Source organism: Salvelinus sp. IW2-2015, linkage group LG31 (assembly GCF_002910315.2).
Source record: "Salvelinus sp. IW2-2015 linkage group LG31, ASM291031v2, whole genome shotgun sequence".
Taxonomy (NCBI): Eukaryota; Metazoa; Chordata; class Actinopteri; order Salmoniformes; family Salmonidae; genus Salvelinus; species Salvelinus sp. IW2-2015.
Genome location: NC_036870.1, coordinates 1,042,148 through 1,061,606, shown reverse-complemented (window position 1 = coordinate 1,061,606; position 19,459 = coordinate 1,042,148). Strand labels below are relative to the sequence as shown.

General features: G+C 41.2%; 2 protein-coding genes across 4 annotated transcripts in view; both read right to left on the bottom strand.

Moving 5' to 3' along the window:
• LOC111955856 (synaptic vesicle glycoprotein 2A-like) overlaps positions 1-15,581 on the bottom strand; it is a 33,232-nt gene extending 17,651 nt beyond the window's left edge. Inside the window, exon 1 of one of the 2 annotated variants that reach the window (XM_023976203.2) lies at positions 15,492-15,581. The gene's annotated coding sequence lies outside the window, so the exon portion shown is untranslated. Of the gene's footprint in view, positions 1-5,163; positions 5,283-15,491 lie in introns of those variants that run through there. The other variant, XM_023976204.2, reaches the window with a different exon arrangement.
• On the bottom strand, positions 8,005-17,241 carry LOC111955857 (splicing factor 3B subunit 4). Of its 2 annotated transcripts, XM_023976205.2 has the most exons (6): positions 17,133-17,241; positions 15,492-15,620; positions 9,621-10,163; positions 9,141-9,302; positions 8,649-8,810; positions 8,005-8,235 (listed from the first exon to the last, which is right to left on the bottom strand). In XM_023976205.2, the coding sequence occupies exons 1-6, from the start codon at positions 17,164-17,166 to the stop codon at positions 8,063-8,065; spliced, it is 1,203 nt and encodes a 400-aa protein (XP_023831973.1). In that variant the 5' UTR covers positions 17,167-17,241; the 3' UTR covers positions 8,005-8,062. The 2 variants fall into 2 exon arrangements, with proteins under 2 accessions (XP_023831973.1, XP_070292581.1); XM_070436480.1 differs by lacking the exons at positions 15,492-15,620; positions 17,133-17,241 and adding an exon at positions 13,661-14,356.
• Between the last annotated feature and the right edge of the window lie 2,218 nt (positions 17,242-19,459).

The following is a 19,459-nucleotide window of genomic DNA, read 5'->3' as shown; positions in this document are numbered from 1 at the left end:
AAGATGCTGGAGGAAACAGGTACAAAGGTATCTATATCCACAGTAAAACGAGTCCTATATCGACATAACCTGAAAGGCCGCTCAGCAAGGAGGAAGCCACAGCTCCAAAACCGCATAAAAAAGCCAGACCACGGTTTGCAACTGCACATGGGGACAAAGATCGTACTTTTTGGAGAAATGTCCTCTGGTCTTATGAAACATAAATAGAACAGTTTGGCCATAATGACCATCATTATATTTTTGAGGAAAAAGGGGGGGGCTTGCAAGCCGAAGAACACCGTCCCAACCGTAAGGCACGGGGGTGGAAGCATCATGTTGTGGGGGTGCTTTGCTACAGGAGGGACTGGTGCACTTCACAAAATAGATGGCATCACGAGGAAGGACAATTATGTGGATATATTGAGGCAACATCTCAAGACATCAGTCAGGAAGTTAAAGCTTGGTCGCAAATGGGTCTTACAAATGGACAATGACCCCAAGCATACTTCCAAAGTTGTGGCAAAATGTCTTAAGGACAACAAAGTCAAATTATTGAGTGGCCATCACAAAGCCCTGACCTCAATCCTATAGAAAATGTGTGGCAGAACTGAAAAAGTGTGTGCGAGCAAGGAGGCCTACAAACCTGACCCAGTTACACCAGCTCTGTCAGGAGGAATGGACCAAAATTCCACCCAACTTATTGTGGGAAGCTTGTGGAAGGCTACCCAAAACGCTTGACCCAGTTAAACAATTTAAAGGCAATGCTACCAAAACTAATTGAGTGTATGTAAACTTCTGACCCACTGGGAATGTGATGAAAGAAATAAAAGCTGAAATAAATCATTCTCTCTACTATTATTCTGACATTTCACATTCTTAAAATAAAGTGGTGATCCTAACTGAACTAAGACAGGGAATTTTTACTCTGATTAAATGTCAGGAATTGTGAAAAACTGAGTTTAAATGTATTTGGCTAAGGTGTATGTAAACTTCCGACTTCAACTGTATTAGTATAGAATTGGATGTTGTAAGACAGTGATGAAGAGATGTGTTGATCGAAGAATCTCTATATTTAACATGATCAAATGGGTGGGTCAAAATGTAACTGAGCTTCAATTCAATGTTTCGAACTGACTGCCCAGAGGGATGGGCTATATGTTCTTGTCATTTGATCTTTCTGCTTTTCACAACTCTTTATTGTCTCAGTCTATGGATGTGGCCACATTTTCCTCGACAGCAAAACACCAAAAACCCATTGAAGAAGGCTGAAACCTACAAACTATATGTATTTTGTTGAAACAGCTGTCCACTTAATCTTCGACAGGAGCTGGAGATAAGCTCTCATGCTCTTCTTTACTTATCTTGCCATTGTAGGGTATTTAAAGCAGTGACTGCTTTAACTGGCTAATGAGGATTATTAATCCTCTCATGCCATGTGTTGGGATTATACGAAGGGAAAACAACAGTACAGGAGTGAGAGGATGAACTTTTGGGAGGTCGCGATTGTGAACAGATGGGTGGGGGGAGAGAAACATAGAGAGAGATAGTGAGGGAAGGGAGAAAGCAAAGGAAGTGAGACAGGACAAGATGCAATGCACAGACAATTGAATAGAGAAATTGAGAAAAGGAGAGATAGAAATTGAGAGAGCGAGAGAGAGAGAGAGAGAGAGGGAGAGAGGGAGAGAGCATTCTTCAGGGGATTCCTTCCTGACAACAGGGTGGCACACAAAATGATTAAAGGGCCACTGGGTCACACATTAGACTAAAAGATGCCTGCCAAAAGCTGAAAGAGTGAGGCTTAATTGGGTACAGTAATGACAACACATCCATCTATTTTTTTAAAACACTGTCACACATTCTGAGCAGTAAATACACACACCAGATATGCTATCTTTTAGTCAGTAACACGCCCACACGGTTACACATGTGGGTTCAAAGAAAGGGATGAGCCTCACTTAAACACATATTGGTCCTAAAATGCAAAACTCGCCCTCCTGGCGTCCCAGTACTTTACTCTAGCCATTCCCTTACACCATAGAACACACTCAATGTACGAACTTGGGTGCCATCCCACTTCAGGGTGGCAGCCCTGACCAGGACCTGAACCAGAGGCCCTGGGACTATCAGTCCAACAACCCGTTGACGAGGTCACTGGATAGCCTAGGCTATAAGATGGTGTTGAGGCAATAGCTACTCTGAGCAGTAGAGGGCTTGGTGTGATATTAAACCCATTTCATTCCACAGCATTGGTGTGCAGACAGACACTGATGCAAAGTTATCCTTATTACCAATAGTGTGTGTTAATTAGGAATTGGCAGGCAAGCCATCAGTGGCGTTGGAAACCCCAAAAATCTGTGGTGGCACAAAGTAAGCGAGGATGACTGGGGCGTGGCCCGGAGGGGGGCTACGGCCCATCCATAAGTTGGAGAATTCTGCATTTTAGAGCCACGATCATTATGCTTAATTCCATGTAAAAAATATATGTATATTTTTCTGCATATCTAAGCATACATCTTGAGCCGTCTGTATCCTCCTGACTAGTGGTTCTTTAAAAAAAATACAATAATTAATATATGCTTCTCTGCACCTCTGCTAAAATATGGGTAAAAGATTGAAAGCAATATGAGTCTTATTCAGTACATTTAGTTACTGCTTGCTTTTCTAAAGTCTACCAACCTAGCCAGCAGGCATACCAGCTAAGATAGTTAGACAAGCTAGCTACTCTAACTATGATTGATAGCCTGCAATGGCTTCTTGGTAGCTAGTTATGAGGTTGGGGGATTGGGAACCTATCTGGGCTAGCTAAAGGTGACTTCATACAATTGCTAAGTGGCTAGTAGTATTACAGATACATTTTGTTTGTAAAAATATATACCAGTCAAAAGTTTGGACACACCTACTCATTCAAGGGTTTTTCTTTATTTTTACTATTTTCTAAATAGTAGAATAATAGCGAAGACATTAATACTATGAAATAACACATATGGAATCATGTAGTAACCCATTTTTTTTTTAACAAATCAAAATATATTAGCAACCCTTTGCCTTGATGACAGCTTTGCACACCCTTGGCATTCTCTCAACCTGCTTCACCTGGAATGTTTTTCCAACCGTCCTTCACTCTGCGGTCCAACTCATCCTAAACCATCTCAATTGGGTTGAGGTCGGGTGATTGTGGAGGCCAGGTCATCTGATGCAGCACTCCATCACTCTCCTTATTGGTCAAATAGCCTTTACACAACCTGGAGGTGTGTTGGGTCATTGTCCTGTTGAAAAACAAGCGCAAACCAGAAGGGATGGCGTATTGCTGCAGAATGCTGTGGTAGCCATGCTGGTTAAGTGTGCCTTGAATTCCAAATAAATCACCAAAAATGTCACCAGCAAAGCACCTCTACACCATCACACCTCCTCCTCCATGCTTCATGGTGGGAACCACACATGCGGAAATCATCCGTTCACCTACACTGCGTCTCACAAAGACACAGAGGTTGCAGCAGCGGTAACTCTGGGTCTTCTTTTCCTGTGGCGGTCCTCATGAGAGCCAGTTTCATCATAGCGCTTGATGGTTTTTGCGACTGAATTTGAAGAAACTTTCAAAGTTCTTGAAATTTTCCGAATTGACTGACCTTCATGTCTTAAAGTAATGATGGACTGTCATTTCTCTTTGCTTATTTGAGCTGTTCTTGCCATAATATGGACTTGGTCTCTTACCAAATAGGACTATCTTCTGTATACCACCCCTACCTTGTCACAACACAACTGATTGGCTCAAACGCATTAAGATGTAAAGAAATTCTACAAATCAACTTTTAACAAGGCATACATTTTAATTGAACTGCATTCCAGGTGACTACGAGAATGCCAAGAGTGCGCTAAACTGTCAAGGCAAAGGGTGGTTACTTTGAAGAATCTCAAATCTGAAATATATTTTGATTTGTTTAACACTTTTTTGGTTACTGCATGATTCCATATGTGTTATTTCATAGTTTCACTATTATTTTACAATGTAGAAAATAGTAAAAATAAAGAAAACCCCTGGAATGAGTAGGTATATATATATATATATATATATATATATATTTTATGTATTAATTTTAAACAGGGCAAATCTGAGGGGGCATGTGCCCCTAGGCATGTCCTCTGCATTCCATAACAATGTTCTCAAAAAATTCACCTTCTGTTTATGTTTTGCAGGCTTGTTTATTTTAACGGTTAAGGAAATATGTAGGCTATTTGTTAAGGGAAATAGTAAACCCATTGAGCATCAGCAACAAATGGCGCCAGTCTGAGACAAGGTCGTTATAGATGGAGGCAAGGAATGCACATGTCTTGTCTTGCCAAAAGTAGCACGGCTTCAAGATAATGGTCAATCGTTGTGAGATCTTTGCAAGGTCACAAGTGTCAGTTTATTATTTCATAAATGGTCTGCCAATAACATGCACTACGGACGGTTGGCATTCAGTCGACACGGAATCCCCCTTTAAAAACCTGAGGATGACACAATGCCTAGTTACCATCCCCCTCGCCAACACAATCATGATGAATCGCCTACGTGTAGGACGATGGCAAAATTATAACACATTTCTCCATTCAGGCGCGATACGACTGCGAAATCATGATAGTATGCTACCAGTAATATCTTTTATTTTGATCATTTTATTTCGGATAAGCCTATAATTAAATATTTAACGTAGTGCAACAAGACCAGCGCGACTTTTACAACTGACCTAAAGCAATTAGCTCAATTGTTGAAATAATTATCTAAATGCAATATTCAACATGTTTTCGGTAATATAAACGATTTAAACTCAAACGCAGTTCCAATCTCTTCATTTGAAGAGACATTGAATTGTCGTGACTGCATTTTTACGCAGGGAAGACTTGGGTATCATGTTAGATAGATAGGCCTGCTGTCATGTTAAATAGGCTACAAGAAATATCAATAACATCAATAATTCTAGTCTGTATTGAGTCTGCATCGACCTGCATAGTCGCATAAATAGAAATAGGCTACATTTCAATAAAACACGATATGATTTTCACATCCTAAATCGTGGCCAGTGGGTAAGATATTTTGGGAAGCACGCACATCCACATTCGTATAACAACGGAGTCGGCCTATGTAGTCTAATTATAACTAATTTGCCGAGTTTCATTTTAGTAAAGGTAACAGCATCATCTCACCGTAATTATTATTTCACTATATCCTCAGCTTGAATTTTGTCAACAGGATGACAGTGCGTTGATGCTGCTGCTGCTCCAACGTGGATAGGCTCCCCGTAACCCAACTGACTGAAGAGGAAGCGTGATGCTAGAACCAAGAGGTACCACCTCAGTGGGTACCATAAGTAGCATCGTAGATYCCCYCCCCCCCCCCCCCYSSCYCTCTTATTGGTTCTCAAGTTATTAATTTATCTTAACCCGTATTTCAAACAATTTCTAAGTATTAAACATCCATTTTGCTTTCGCATTAAATGTTGCCCACCACACCCTCTCATCATCACACACACACAATTCTATTTGAATCATGTCTAGGCCTACATGTGAAAGCAAGCAACTATGATGTGTAGCCTATTGATATTAATCAAGGTGTTGGTATGTTTATGTTTCAAATCGATGAATGTGTCCTAAGCTTTAGCTGTATTAGGCTTACATACCCTGAATGAAAAGATGTATCTTTACCACTCACGCAAACATGTAGGCCTACATACAGCCTATAATAAGAATTGCCTCCCTTTCAGTGATACACTTAAGTTGCCAAATGTTGTATTACTCTGCTCCAATTCAATGTTCTAATAGAACAGCTTAAATATAATGAGTTGTATGTTTTTTTAATCGTTGGAATAACACTAATAGTAGCCCCTAATCAACAGGCATAAGAGGTCTCTGAAACAATATTTTCCATGTTCATGGACATGTCTCCCTGAGCTGAAAAATCAAAATGCCAACCCCATATTTCTATCTCTCACACACACAACTGCCCCTGTTTCTATGCCAACCACTGGCCCATCCCACCTAGTGACATCACAGGACCAGAAACAAGTGAGCTTAATTGACTACCCATGACTTTCCTGCCCAGCTCAGTTATGCAGAAAATATCAGTTATTCTAGCTCTATGAAAATTGCTAACTCTTATTTTAAAGGGCGGTTTAATAAACCAATCTAATATAGGGTTTTAAGCCTCTTTGTTTGCACTCATTAATCACTCATTATTAGTGGTGTAAAGTACTTAAGTAAAAATACTTGAAAGTACTACTAGTCATTTTTTGGGGTATCTGTACTTTACTTTTCTATTTTTGACTTCACTACATTCCTAAATCAAATGATGTACTTTTTACTGCATACATTCTCCCTGACACCCAAAAGTACTTGTTACATTTTGAATGCTTAGCAGAACAGGAAAATTGTCTAATTCACACACTTATCAAGAGAACATCCCTGGTCATCCCTACTGCCTCTGATTTGGGGGACTCACTAAACACATGCTTCGTTTGTGAATTATGTCTGAGTGTTGGACCATGCCCCTGGCTATCTGTACATTTTAAAAACAAGAAAATTATGCCATCTGGTTTGCTTTATATAAGGAATTAAAAATTATTTATACTTTTACTTTTGATCCTTAAGTATATTTTAGCAATCACATTTACTATTGATACTTAAGTATATTTAAAACCAAATACTTTTAGACTTTTACTCAAGTAGTATTTTACTGGGTGACTTTCACTTGGGTCATTTGGGTCTTCACTTTTACTCAAGTATAAAGATTGGGTACTTTTTCCACCAATGCTCATTATAAGACCTGCTTAATAATAATAATTAGTAAAATAAGTACCCTTCACAATGTAAGGAAACATTATCCACCTAAAAAAAGAGAAACACTTAACACCACTTCAATACAGCTATGACAGGAATTTACTTTTTCGTAGCAGGTTAGGAGAACTTACACAGCAGGTTAGAATTAACGCAGAAGGTTAGGAGACTGAGGTTAAGGCTAAGAAAAGGCTTAGCGAAAATGCTCTCCTTACCCGCTATGTACAAAAATCACTTCCGGTCATAGCTGTATCGAAGTGACATGAAAAGAGACCTAGATACCACGGAACCGGAAGTGACCCCTAGAAGATTTTCACGGCCCAGAGAAATTTTACATGACTGCCTTGTTTTCGTGTTGTTGACCTAGGTCTGGGCTGACACACTCAATATTCTGTCTCCACGGTCAAGCTAGGTTGGGTCCAGCCACAATTAACTAATTCTCAAAATCCCTTTTCAGCTACGCTCAGTGGCATCAACCAATTTTTACTATATCTTTAAGAATCAATATCATAATTTAAATGATCAAAAATGGCCTAAAATATCAGTGTGATTATGCAGCCCTTTACATCCTCCTCCATAACCCACTACTTCAGAAAAGTGGCATCTGCCATAACCATGGCAACAGACCGAGTGAGCACCTCATTCAACATGGACGCAACAAACAATTTTTTTTGTAGTTTGGAAGCAAGTGCAGAATTAGTATTTGTAATCTACCCATAGCTTTCTCTCAAGGCACTGTATTTTGTGGGTTTCTAGTTACTTCAGGGGGTTTATAAAAAACACTTCAGGTTTATATTTGGTGAAGAGGTTTTAGTTTTGTATTAGGTCTGGAACCTATCAACTTACGTGTGCTTTGTCTGGTCAAAACATAACCATCCCGTTCATCTTGTCATTATGGACATGCATCACCTTCTCTCCTGGCTACCAATGGTCTCAAACGACTGGCCTTTTGATCACATTTGTAGTTTCTAACCTATTCAGGGGACCAACTACATTTTGTGTCTTATGTTTGTACCAGGAAAGCAGAAGTTCATTGATATGATGCATGTTCTGAATTAAATCTCATCTGAGAGAACTGAAAGGACATCAATTGAAAGACCCAATTTGTTGTATTAAAACCTTTATTCCTTGCAGGTTTGGCATCTGTACAGTGAAGAAAAAAAACATACAAAAAAATGGAGCTACACTATGTCTCTAAATTGTCATCTGGAATAGAACAAAAAAAAAGCTAAATGAAAGCATGGTCATGCGCCTTGCTGTGGTTTTCCGTAGTCTATGGGGGCATTGGTCCTCTCATGGGACCTCGAGGTGGGCCGCCGGGGGGCCTTGGTGGCATTGGAGGCCCCCTCTGGAAACCAAACGGAGGTGGACGAGGGGGACCCCCACCGTAGCCTGGTGGGGGCATGGGAGGAGGGGGTCCTCTCATGCCTGGATGCATGGGGTGACCTGTGTGGATGGGGAGAGAGAGAGAGGGGCGATTCACACAATGATATATCATCTCAGCGCAAGCAGCACATTTCAACAAGGATATTAGGAAACAAAGCTCTAGGATATCCATCAAATTAATGTATTTATTTATTGTGTCCCTTTAGATACATTTGTCAAAATGTTTTGAAGCTAAACAGTGTTTGTTTACAACTACATACATTTTGTAAAAGTCCAAAATGGAACTACCAAATGCGGACTCTAGCTTTAAACATTAAGAAACAGAATAGTAACATAACCAAAAGTGATTAAATGTTTTGCATGAATCAGGAGTCAACTAAAAGGCAATTATTCAACTGATAAGAGATTTCAACTCCTATCAGTTGAAATCTCCTATCAGCTTATCCCTAGCCTTGTGAAGGCACAGCACTCACCCATGGGATGCCCATAGGGCCCTCTCGGTGGCATGCCCATGTGTGGATGAGGGGGCATGCCGGGGGGTGGAGGTGCCCGGTGCTGGTTGGATCCTGGGGGGCCCGGTGGAGGCACCATACCCGGGGGATGGCCATGAGGATGCATGGGCATCTGGGGCATTCCTGTTGGATATGAACAATATCATTGGTGGTGGGCCTCAGTAGCTTAGTTGGTAGAGCATGGCGCTTTCAACACCAGGATAGTGAGTTTGATTCCCGGGAACACCCATACGCAAAATGTATGCATGCATGACTAAGTTGCTTTGGATAAAAGAGTCTGCTAAATGGCATATATTAATGCACCTCATCACACACAATAAGCTCTCTTTCTTTAACCAGAAGTAACACTAACTTACAATTCCACACACTACAATTACCAAATGTAACAATCTGGGAAAACTTTTCCTGACAGTTGTACTCATTCCAATGATATGGTCGTGGTGAGTGACTTACCCGGGTGCATGCCCTGGTGGAAGGGTGGTGGGCCAGGTGGGGGGCCTGAGCCCCCTCCCTGGGGTCCTGGTGTCCCTGGGGCTGGGGGCATGCCAGGGGGCATACCAGGAGGCATGGATCCGGGGGGTGGCACAGGAGGGAAGGCACCAGGAGGGGGCATGCCTGGAAATTAAGATCCGAGAAAGAGAGGGAAATTACACATTTTGTAAAGTTGAATTGAAATGAACTTGATGTAGATGTGTTACTGAAGTTATTAGTTAAGTTATTGTGAAGCCAACATAAAACTTTCAAATTGTGAGGAAAATCTAGTTTTTGACATTCTTACTCTTACAAATCTACAGAGCACAATCTATGGCTAAGCTATACAGGGCAAATAGTGATCCTATCTAAGTACACCCACAAAATATCCGAAGGATTTTGGAAGATGAAATTAAATTATTCAACCCTGGTGCACCCACTTCCACGCACACACACACTTACCAGGCATGGGCATCCCGGCTCCCAGGGTGGTGAGGACAGGTGTCGAGGCAGAGGGGGGAGGCGGTGCGTCTGCGAATAGCTGATGCGGCCGATCGGCCTGCGAAAGTGGGTTTTGTGCTGCTAGGAGGCGTTCAGCGGCTGAGCCGTGCCGCTCGCCCTTGGAGTCCTTCTTGAAGGCATATGACACCGTAATGGGACGGTTGCACAGGTACTGGCCGTTCATGGCCTCGATGGCTGCGTCAGAGGCGTCAAAACTGGCAAAGTTGATGAAGGCGTAGCCCTTGGAGTTGCCAGTGTCCGGGTCGCGCATGATCTTGGGGGTCTGGAGTATGACCCCAAAGGCACTGAACGTGTCGTAGAGGAGTTTCTCGTCAATCTCCGGGTCTAGGTTACCAATGAAGATGTTTGCGCCCACATCCAGGTTTTTGTTGTGCGCTGAGGCCTTGTTGACACGGATGGGCTTGCCGTATAGTTTAATCATGTTCATAATCTTGATGGCATAGTCCGCATCCTCTTCACTGAGGAACTCAACAAAGCCATAGCCTTACAGAGCAGGGGGGGGCAGAGCAAAGAACAACATTCAATTATAACTGTTAAAGTCTCTTTCTAATCAGCATTATTGACAGGCTATTTGTCACTAAAGCAGTCTCCAAATATCACGTGACATCAAGTGTTGGGTTTGCATTCATAGCATAGACCTATTCAATTCAATACCCTTCATACACTGAACACAAATATAATGTGTTGGTCCCATGTTTTATGAGCTGAAATAAAATATCCCAGATATGTTCCATAAGCCAAAAAACGTATTTCTTAAATTTCGTGCATCCCTGTTAGTGAGCATTTCTCCTTTGCCAAGATAATCCATCCACCTGACAGGTCTGGAATTTCAAGAAGCTGATTAAACAGTATCATCATTACACAGGTGCACCTTGTGCTGTGGACAACAAAAGGCCACTCTAAACTGTGCAGTTTTGTCACACAACACAATGTCACAGATGTTTTAAGTTTTGAGGGAGCGTGCAATTGGCATGCTGACTGAGCTGTTGCCAAATAATTTAAAGTTCATTTCGCTACCATAAGCCACCTTTGTTGTTTTAGATAATTTGGCAGAAAGTCCAACTGGCCTCACAACCGCAGACCACGTGTAACCATACCAGCCCAGGACCTCCACTACCTCCTCTTCATCTGCGGTACCGTCTGAGACCAGCCACCGGGACAGCTGAGGAAACTGTGGGTTTGCACAACCGAAGAATTTCTGCACAAACTGTCAAACAGTCTCATGATAGCTCATCTGTGTGCTCGTCATCCTCACCAGGGTCTTGACCTGACTGCAGTTTGGCGTCGTACCTGACTTCAGTGGGCAAAAGCTCACCTTTGATGGCCACTGGCACGTTGGAGGAGTGCGCTCTTCACAGATGAATTCCAGTTTCAACTGTCCCGGGCAGATAGACAACAGTGTATATGATGTCGTGTGGGCGAGCGGTTTGCTGATGGACAGAGTGCCCCCATGATGGATGTGGGGTTATGGTATGGGCAGGCATAAACCACGGACAATGAAAATAATTGCACTTTATCGATGGCATTTCAATGCACAGAGATACTGTGACAAGATCCTGAGACCCTTTGACGTGCCGTTCATCCGCCGCCATAACCTCATGTTTCAGCATGATAATGCTTCATCTCCATGTCCAATGCTCCATTGAGCATGTTTGGGACACTCTGGATTGACCCGTACGACAGTGTGTTCCAGTTCCTGCCAAAATCCAGCAACTTCGCACAGCCATTGAAGAGGAGCGGGACAACATTCCACAGGTCACAAACAACAGCCTGATCAACTCTATGTAAAGGAGATGTGTCGCGTTGCATAAGGCAAATGGTGGTCATACCACATACTGACTGGTTCTTATCCATGCCACTATTTTGTTTTTTTAAGGTATCTGTGACCAAATCAAATCAAACTGTATTGGTCACATACACATGGTTAGCAGATGTTAATGCGAGTGTAGCGAAATGCTTATGCTTCTAGATCTGACAGTGCAGTAATATCTAACAAGTAATCTTAAATTCACAACAACTACCTTATATACATACACTCAAATGTAAAGGGATGAATAAGACTACGTACATATAAATATACGGATGAGCGATGGCCGTGCGGCATAGGCAAGATGCAGTAGATGGTATAGAATACAATATATACAATTGAAGTCGGAAGTTTAAATACACTTAGGTTGGAGTCATTAAAACTTGTTTTTCAACCACTCCACAAATGTCTTGTTAACAAACTATAGTTTTGGCAAGTCGGTTAGGACATCTACTTTGTGCATGACACAAGTCATTTTTCCAACAATTGTTTACAGACAGATTATTTCACTTACAATTCACTGTATCACAATTCCAGTGGGTTAGAAGTTTACATAGACTAAGCTGGAAAATTCCAGAAAATTGTCATTTTAGAAACTTCTAATAGGCTAATTGACATAATTTGAGTCAATTGGGGGTGTACGGTGGATGTATTTCAAGGCCTACCTTCAAACTCAGTGCCTCTTTGCTTGACATCATGGGAAAATCTAATTAAATCAGCCAAGACCTCAGAAAACAAATTGTAGACCTCCAGAAGTCTGGTTCATTCTTGGGAGCAATTTCCAAACGCCTGAAGGTACCACGTTCATCTGTACAAACAATAGTATGCAAGTACAAACAATAGTATGCAAGTATAAACACCATGGGACCACGCAGCTGTCATATCGCAGAAAGAAGACGTGTTCTGTCTCCTAGAGATGAACGTACTTTGGTGCGAATAGTGCAAATCAATACCAAAACAGCAAAGGACCTTGTGAACATGCTGGAGGAAACAGACACAAAAGTATCTATATCCACAGTAAAAACGAGTCCTATATCGACATAACCTAAAAGGCCACTGCTCCAAAACTGCCATAAAATAGCCAGACTACGGTTTGCAGCTGCTCATGGGGACAAATAACTTACTTTTTGGAGAAATGTCCTCTGGTCTGATGAAACAAAAATAGAACAGTTTGGCTATAATGACCATCGGAATGTTTGGAGCAAAAAGGGGGAGGCTTGCAAGCCAAAGAACACCATCCCAACCGTGAAGCAAGGGGGTGGCAGCATCATGTTGTGGGGATGCTTTGCTGCAGGAGGGACTTCTGCACTTCACAAAATAGATGGCATCACGAGGAAGGACAATTATGTGGATATATTGAAGCAACATCAAGAGATCAGTCAGTAAGTTAAAGCTTGGTTGCAAATGGGTCTTCCAAATGGACAATGACCTCAAGCATACTTCCAAAGTTGTGGCGAAATGGCTTAAGGACAACAAAGTCAAGGTATTGGAGTGGCCATCACAAAGCCCGGACCTCAATTCTGTAGATAATTTGTGGGCAAAACTGAAAAATCGTGTGCGAGCAAGGAGGCCTACAAACCTGACTCAGTTACACCAGCTCTGTCAGGAGGAATGGGCCAAAATTCACCCAACTTATTGTAGGAAGCTTGTGGAAGGCTACCCGAAACGTTTGAACCAAGTTAAACAATTTAATTAAAAGGCAACGCTACCAATTACTACTTGCGTGTATGTAAACTTCTGATCCACTGGGAATGTGATGAAAGAAATAAAAGCTGAAATAAATCACTCTACTATTATTCTGACATTTCACATTCTTAAAATAAAGTTGTAATCCTAACTGACCTAAGACAGCGAATTTTTACTAGGATTAAAATGTCAGGAATTGTGAAAAACTGAGTTTAAATGTATTTGGCTAAGGTGTATGTAAACTTCCGACTTCAACTGTACATATGAGATGAGTAATGTAGGATATGTAAACATTATTAAAGTGGAGTTATTTAAAGTGACTAGTGACACCTTTATTAAATCCATTTAATAAAGTGGCCATAGATTTGAGTCTGTATGTTGGCAGCAGCCTCTCTATGTTAGTGATGGCTGATTTACAGTCTGATGGCCTTGAGATAGAAGCTGTTTTTCAGTCTCTCAGTCCCAGCTTTAATGCACCTGTACTGACCTCGCCTTCTGGATGATAGTGGGGTGAACAGGCAGTGGTTCGAGTGGTTGTTGTCCTTGATGATCTTTTTGGCCTTCCTGTGACATCGGGTTCTGTAGGTGTCCTGGAGGGTAGGTAATTTTCTCCCGGTGATGTGTTGTGCAGACCGCAGTACCCTCTGGAGAGCCTTGCGGTTGAGGGCAGTGCAGTTGTCGTACCAGGTGGTGATACAGCCTGACAGGATGCTCTCGATTGAGCATCTGTAAAAGTTTGCGAGTGTTTTAAGTTATGTCAAATTTCTTCAGCCTCCTGAGGTTGAAGAGGCGCTGTTGCGCCTTCTTCACCACGCTGTCTGTGTGAGTGGACAATTTCAGTTTGTCCATGATGTGTATGCAGAGGAACTAAAAACTTTCCACCTTCTCCACTGCTGTCCCGTCGATGTGGATGGGGTGCTCCCTCTGCTGTTTCCTGAAGTCCACGATCATCTCCTTTGTTTTGTTGACAATGAGTGAGAGGTTATTTTCCTGACACCACACTCTGAGGGCCCTCACCTCCTCCCTGTAGGCCATTTCATAGTTGTTGGTAATCAAGCCTACCACTGCAGTGTTGTCTGCAAACTTGATTGAGTTGGAGACGTGCAGTGCCACACAGTCATGGGTGAACAGGGAGTACAGGAGAGGGCTGAGAACGCACCCTTGTGGGGCCCCAGTATTGAGGATCAGCGTGGTGGAGATTTTCCTAACTTCACCATCGGGGGGGGGGGGGGGTCAGAAAGTCCAGGACCCAGTTGAACAAAGCGGGGTCGAGACCCAGGATGGTGACGAGTTTGGAGGGAATTATGGTGTTAAATGCATTCTTACATAGGAATTCCTCTTGTCCAGATGGGTTAGGGCAGTGTGCAGTGTGATGGCGATTGCGTCGTCTGTGGACCTATTAGGGCAGTAAGCAAATTGGAGTGGGTCTAGGGTATCAGGTAGGGTGGAGCTGATATGATCCTTAACTAGTCTCTCAAAGCACTTCATGATGACAGAAGTGAGTGCTACGTGGTGATAGTCACTTAGTTCAGTTACCTTAGCTTCTTGCATATCTGTGTTCCCGGTCATGAAATCCATAGATTAGGGCCTAATGAATTTATTTAAAATTGACTAATTTCCTTATATGAACTGTAACTCAGTAAAATCTTTGAAATTGTTGCATGTTGTGTTTATATTTTTGTTCAGTGTAATTAAGCAGAATTCTGCATTTTTCACAAAAGATATATATAACAAATATCTTGCTGCGTATTGTAAACGCAGACCACAAAAGGTTCCTATTGTAAATTCTGCTCGGCATCAGACATATTTTGTGCTTCAGTTGCACTTCTCTAATTGGATGAGAATTCACCAAAGGGCATTCTATCAACAGGCAGCGCTCTGACTGACGTGTAGCTACTTTTTTTCTGGTACTTTTTGTTAACTCGAAATGACACAACGACAAGGTTCCAGTTTTAAAAAGTTTACTATACTGTATGAACACAATACAAGGTAGCCATTCCTCTCAAGGCTAGGTCCATCAACAACCAAACTTCCTGCGCAGGCGCACTCTTCACAGAGTGATAGCCCCGTAATAACCGAAATATAGGGATACTTAAAACATGAACTTAACACTTTTCTCAGCATAACCTAATTTTCTCTGATAAAATGCAAGATTAACTTCAAGCAAAACATTAGGAAATGTAGCTGGAACGCATTCTTCGATGATTAACAGAAATATAACGGCCATGCATCGTTTAAGCAAAAAATACTTATTGGTCTTACCGATGGTAGAATGTGTCAGTTTTGTTAACAATGTGTTGTTTATGACTGTTATTTACCTTGGTGTTGTCCCGTGACTCTGTCTTTGGGCATGTGAGTGTTGACCACAGGCCCAGCCTGTAGGAAGAGCTCCCACAGCAGTGGCTCTGCCACTTTCTCATCCAGACCACCCACATACACAGTGGCATCTAAAATGATCCGAGCAAAACCAAATTTTTATTTTTTTAACATTTATTTAACTAGGCAAGTCAGTTAAGAACAAATTCTTATTTACAATGACGGCCTACCAAAAGGCCTCCTGGGGGCCTGGGATTAAACATTTAAAAAATAAATACAATATAAATATAGAACAAAACACACATCACAACTCTACATAAAGAGAGACCTAAGACAACATTGCAAGGCAACAACACATGACAATACAGCATGGTAGCAACACAACATAACAACAACATGGTTGTTAAGTGGATGTGTATAAACCCAAACAGAAGACCTTGCCATACGAGATATTTCAAGTTCTGACGAAATGACTAACGTTACCTGTTTTTAGCAACACCATCCCCATGTACATAATCGGTTCCTATTACATTACCGAGCAGTGCACAAGAAAGCTGTAAATCTACTCTTTTTACATCCCATCTGTGGTGGTTCACTAGCACAAACCCTGCAAAATGGGCAGTGTTGCCAAAGACAGGGAATAGAAGTGGCAGGCAGCCCAGTGATTAAGAGTGTTGGGCCTGTACCCGAAGGTTCGCTGGTTCTAATCCCCAAGCCGACTAGGTGAAAAATCTGTCGATATGCACTTGACCCTAATTGCTCCAGGGGCACTTTAATGCTATGGCTGACCCTGTAAATCAAAACCATTTTACATATAATTTCCTGGAATTCTACAGATTTTGCCATAGGGTGGAGTTTTTTTTATATGATATCTGAGTGAGACTGGCTCTGATTCGACTTTGATTACTACAGGTTTAGATAGGTAACTTAGTTTAGCGTCCAGCTATCTAGAACAATCTATATACTGACATAGGCTAATTGAGTGACTATAAGTGATTTATACAAGAGAAACTGTTGATGCACAACCACATTTCAAAATTGCATCTTGTGTATTCTACTTATATTTCTTGTGGAAGTTGATAAATGACACCTTTGGACATTGCAAAATAATGGCCTACACCCACTGACAAAGCGTTTAAAATAAATAAAATTCCCTTTCAGATCCATATTTTTGTATTTTAAGGTAAAGGACACCTGACCTTATAGTTAATGCCTTTCGGAATACAAATGTTACACTAAATATGAACAAAACATTCCTGGGGACATAAAATGAACCGTATACTAGGAATGACCCAGCTAGCTACCCATTCATAGCCCGGCAGACACCTAGACAAATCTGACGAGTCCGTCAGGACATGAAAATATATGGCTAGCGATATTGCCATGTAATGTCCTGTATCTGTATTTCCAGGTCATGTCTATGTATCTAAATAGCTAGCTTGTTAGACATGGCAAACGTTGGCTAGTAAACGAGAATGAAGCTAACTAGCTTAGTTTGGCAATGGAATGCAGTCACACACGCAAGGGGATATGGCTAACTACTTAATTTAGCTAGTGTTCTGGCCATGCGGTCAAATGTGATTGAAACTACCCGTATGGCCACATTTGATGAAATTCATTGTAAGTTATAAAGACTTATCTACCTTGGTTTCGCTCCGAAATTGGTCCCGCCGCCATGTTAAATCCGGCGTGAGGGCAGCGTTATGTTCATCTGATGGGCAAGGAACATATCCGACAAAACCAAAGAACGCGATTCGATAAAGTCGCCCTCTAGTGGCGGGCTGTCTGTAACGGTGAGCTCTCGTTCAAGATGCAGCTGATATCATTGATATCATGGATATCATAGATTTGCAAACCTGGATTGTGCAATATTTGCCCATTATTCTTTACAAAAATTATTCAAGCTCTTTCAAGTTGGTTGTTGATCATTGCTAGACAGCCATTTTCAAGTCTTGCCATAGACTTTCAAGCCGATTTAAGTCAAATCTGTAACTAGTCCACTCAGGAACATTCAATGTCGTCTTGGCAAGTAACTACAGTGTACATTTGGCCTTAATATAACTTTACGTCCGTCCCCTCGCCCCGACCGCGAACCAGGGACCCTCTGCACACATCAACAACTGACACCCACGAAGCATAGTTACCCATCACTCCACAAAGGCCGCGGCCCTTACAGAGCAAGGGGAACCACTACTTCAAGGTCTCAAAGCGAGTGACGTAACCGATTGAAACGCTATTAGCGCGCACCACCGCTAACTAGCTAGCCATTTCACATCGGTTACATTAAGTTTTAGGTTACTGTTCTGCTGAAAGGTGGATTTGCTCCCAGTGTCTGTTGGAAAGCAGACTGAACCAGGTTTTCCTCTAGGATTTTGCCTATGCTTAGCTCCATTACTTTTCTTTTTATCATAAAAAACTCCCTAGGCCTTACCAATTGCAAGCATACCCATAACATGATGCAGCCACAACCATGCTTAAACAAATATTTTAGACTGGTACTCAGTGATGTTTTGTGTTGGATTTGCCCCAAACATAATGCTTTGTATTCAGGACAAAAAGTTCATTTAATTTCTTTGACACTTTTTTGCAGTATTACTTAAGTGCTTTATTCCAAACAGGATGCATGTTTTGGAATATTTGCATTCTGTACAGGCTTCCTTCTTAGGTTAGTATTGTGGAGTAACTACAATGTTGTTGATCCATCCTCAGTTTTCTTAGCCATTTAACAGTTCATTCAAAAATCATGTTAAACACCATTATTGCACACAGAGTTAGTCCATGCAACTTATCTGACATGTTAAGCAAATTTTTACTCATTAAGTTATTTAGGCTTGCTATAATAAAGGGGTTGAATACTTATTGACTCAAGACATTCCAGCTTTTAGTTTTTTATTAATTTATAAACATTTCTAAAAACATAATTCCACTTCGACATTATGAGATATTGTGTGTAGATCAGTGACACACAATCTCAATTTAATCAATTTTAATTTCAGGCTGTAAAACAACAAAATGTGTAAAAAGTCAAGGGGTGTGAATATTTTCTGAAGGCCCTGTATGTTCAGTCTAAGAATCTACGATTAGATATATTTATTCTTGACAAATTATTGAGCTCACAACTGTTTTACCCTATCATATCATAATTCCAAATACGGTTTTATTGTATTACTATATTGTTGACAAATAATAATAGATAAACAGATAAAAGGGTTAAAACTGTTGTAATGAACACTCATTGAGAAAAAAGTGTAGATTCACTCGCAGGTGTTTATTTCGCCTTCACTGAAGGCAAGAATCGTGGTCACAGGCAGAAAATGGTCATACACAGGTAGGTAAACAGGCAGGTGAATCAAAACTAGAACTGAAAGCTATAAATGGTTCTCACAAACAAATTGGTTAAAGGATTAGTAGAGTCAAAATGAACAATACCCCACAAAGGCACAAACAGAATGAATTGCACTAAATATGGAGCTGATGAGACCAGGTGAGTCACTAACACAGGTGAAATCAATGAACAAAAATGAAAGACAAGGCTACGTTCAAGAACACAAAGAAACAGGGCTACGTTCAGAACACAAGGTTGACTAAGAAAATAAACACAGAACCTTACAACTGTCATGTGGATGAGGATGTTCTTGAATCTATAGCACAGTGTATGAATTTGAGAGGGGTCACATGTATATGCAAATCTTGGCTTTAACATAACATTCAATAAATACCAAATGGTCTGGATAAAAAAAGTTAACTACATTGGATTTTTTTTTTATAGGCCTATACTTTTTGTCTCTGCCTATTTGACAAAATGTATTATAATTGTATCTCTTATTACGTCTGACTTTCCTGGGTTCATGCTATGCACTTCTGTGTAACTGTTGTTCAATAGCTGTCTAGCAGTGACTGTTAACACACTGGACATCAATTTGCCTCTACTTTGGGCAAAAACAACTGCTCAAGGGTGAGTGGTTGCCAC

Coding starts and splice junctions, on each gene's coding strand:
- LOC111955857 (XM_023976205.2), bottom strand. CDS start 17,166: ATGGCGGCGGGACCAATTTCGGAGCGAAACCAAG. Junction 10,164..15,491: donor AGTCACGGGACAACACCAAG/GTAAATAACAGT, acceptor CTGCTCTGTAAG/GCTATGGCTTTGTTGAGTTC. Junction 8,811..9,140: donor CCACCAGGGCATGCACCCGG/GTAAGTCACTCA, acceptor CATATCCAACAG/GAATGCCCCAGATGCCCATG.